This window comes from Corylus avellana, chromosome ca4, assembly GCF_901000735.1.
Source record: "Corylus avellana chromosome ca4, CavTom2PMs-1.0".
Lineage (NCBI taxonomy): Eukaryota > Viridiplantae > Streptophyta > Magnoliopsida > Fagales > Betulaceae > Corylus > Corylus avellana.
The window spans coordinates 19,952,362-19,954,949 of NC_081544.1; the positions used below are offsets into that span (position 1 = coordinate 19,952,362).

Sequence of the window (2,588 nt, forward strand, 5' to 3'; positions counted from 1 at the left end):
CCGCCCTCCAAGGTGTTGTGCCACCCATCTCCTCCGTCTGCTCCACCACGTCCAACGCTGGCAGTGCCCATCATCTCCTCAACTCCAGTCACTGCTCTTTTTTATGGTTGTTTTAATTTTCTTGTTTTGTTTGTTTTGAATAAGACCATTTTGGGTCGAGGATGAGTGGATCTAGTCTTCTCAGGAGCAGATATGTGCTTTTTTGGCTGTTTTTTTTTTTTGTCGGGCCTAGGTTTTCTCCATTTTATGTTTTTTGTAATTTTGTTTGAATAAGGATTGCCCAGATCTTTGGGTTGTAGATGTGATCCATTTCCTGGCTCTCGGGCTTAGGATGATCAGTTTCGGCATGGGTTTTCTGCTCCTAAGGCCAAGAAAGATGAGATACTTATGCATTGAGTTGAATCTGTCTGGAACAGATCTGATGTTACAACTAAAAATTAGTCATGGGTTAGCGGATCTAGTTGTCATAGATATATAGGTTTTGAATTTTGATTTTTATGTAAGCATCTATAACTTGCAACCTCGTAACTTCGGCTATGATTTTTACATAACTTTTTGCTCTGTGATGTAAGAGCGTTTTACGCTCGTAATCCTTCTTTAATGAGACTGGAATTATTCCATTTCAAAAAAAAAATAAATAAATAAAAAACAAGATTTATTTATTTATTTAGCCCATGCCATATCGTACAAGCTAGACCCAAGCCATTAAAGATACTTGCCAGCATTCATCATTGCCGCCCACATAAGTAATATTAGAAAGAGGACTAGAGTATTAATTGTGTCCTCCTAAATGTAACGTGACTTATAAAATCACTAATAGATCAAAATCCAATAATAATTATCTCAAATTTAACAGTAATTTTAAAAGCCAAGTCACATTTTAGAAGAAATAAGGAAGACTCTAATCATCTTTCTAGCTTTACTTCAAACCCTAGGCCTTTATGCCTTGAGAATGTGGGCATCCAAATCCTTGACGAGATTAACAATAAGATCAAGGTACTTATTGGGAGGAGGGATATTCTCGCTGAGTTTTTCATATTCCACAGTAATTTTCACGGACCCTCCCTCAGTCATTGGGGTAACCTGAAAGATAATCTTATAGCTTTTGTAAAGATTAAGGCAATGTCCTTCCAGAGCAGTGAGAATCACCAACTTGTTTTCGTCGTCTACTTCGACCTTCTCCTTCATAACCTCAACTTCTCCCTCTGTAGTTTCAAAAGAAGAAGCAAAAAAAAAAAATTAATGTCTGAATCGACCAACTAATTTTGATTGTTTAAACCACCACTTATCTTAATTTTTAATAAATAAAACTCAACACTTGGAATATTAATTAAATGACAAATATATATATATATATATATATATATATATTTTGATGAAGTCACCTCTACTTTGATATCATGAACGTTTAAATCACCACTTATCTAAAAAGCTTAAGCGGACAAGAAGAGATGAATTTAATTATTTAATCAATATTTTAATAATCGGTGGGTTAGGGTTAATTGCCTCACCAACAACATACTTCCAAAGCTTGACAGAGCCCGTAGTTTTCCAGTCACCTTCATGTACTTCAACTCCGTGCACCTTATCCAAGGAGGCATCGGGAACTTGGTGATTTTCGGTGCTGAGGACGCTGAAGAACTTGTCAGAAGTTGACTGGATCTCAACAACAGCTTCAAGCTTACCAGTTAAAGCCATGGCGAAATTCACTCTTGAAGAAACAGATAGTATATATTGGCACAGGTTGGAGAAGCAAATAGGTGGTAGCTATTTATATAGACATTCGAGATGGTACGTACGGTAGGTGCATACTAGCTCTTATTAGCCCTCTTTATGTGCTTCGGTTTTAAATTTTTAATCATAGATGTTAATTAATTTATTAAATTTTTTTTTTTTTAAAAAAAAAAAATCATATTTAGTTTCTAATTTTTTATCTGATTTGGATTTAATTTTTGGATTTTTAATTTCAAGAATAAAATCTTCAAGTTTTGCTCAAAATTTAAATTGGTTCATTTAACATTTTTCTAACTATTTACTTGTGTCTCAAAGTTAATAGTTTTTCATCTAACTCTACAAATCTAGAATATTCGCATGGCAAAGAAAATTGTTTCTGTTAATGGAATTTGGTCTTTTTGTTTTGTTTTTAATTATTATTTTTATGGATGACTTAGCGCACAATTAATGATATGATATTGATATTAGGTGCTAATATGAATGCTAGCATGTCAATTGAACATACTTGATATATGACAAAGTACCATTCATTTCAACCAAAAAGTGATAGATGCATGAACCAGTTTAAAATTTGGGCAAAACCTAAGGACTGTGTCATTGAAATTAGAAACCTAATGATTAAATTCAAATTGAATAAAAATCTTGGGGCTAAATATGATTTTTCCCTTAAATTTATTATTTTTGTTAGTTTAAATTTTTAGATAAATGATAATTAATTTAATTAATATAGTATTATATTCACGTTATGAGTTCCAACCTTATATATATCTTCTATTTTAATTAAATATTTGTATTCTAAGTGCAAAAAAAGAAAGCAACTTAGCCCTCATCAGGTTATCCGTCTGTGTAATAGA

General features: G+C 32.7%; 1 protein-coding gene across 1 annotated transcript; it reads right to left on the reverse strand.

Moving 5' to 3' along the window:
- Positions 1-682: 682 nt before the first annotated feature.
- LOC132179790 (MLP-like protein 43) lies at positions 683-1,732 on the reverse strand. The gene is made up of 2 exons (XM_059592567.1): positions 1,512-1,732; positions 683-1,205 (listed from the first exon to the last, which is right to left on the reverse strand). The coding sequence occupies exons 1-2, from the start codon at positions 1,696-1,698 to the stop codon at positions 940-942; spliced, it is 453 nt and encodes a 150-aa protein (XP_059448550.1). The 5' UTR covers positions 1,699-1,732; the 3' UTR covers positions 683-939.
- Between the last annotated feature and the right edge of the window lie 856 nt (positions 1,733-2,588).

Coding starts and splice junctions, on each gene's coding strand:
- LOC132179790 (XM_059592567.1), bottom strand. CDS start 1,698: ATGGCTTTAACTGGTAAGCTTGAAGCTGTTGTTGAGATCCAGTCAACT. Junction 1,206..1,511: donor GCTTTGGAAGTATGTTGTTG/GTGAGGCAATTA, acceptor TTGAAACTACAG/AGGGAGAAGTTGAGGTTATG.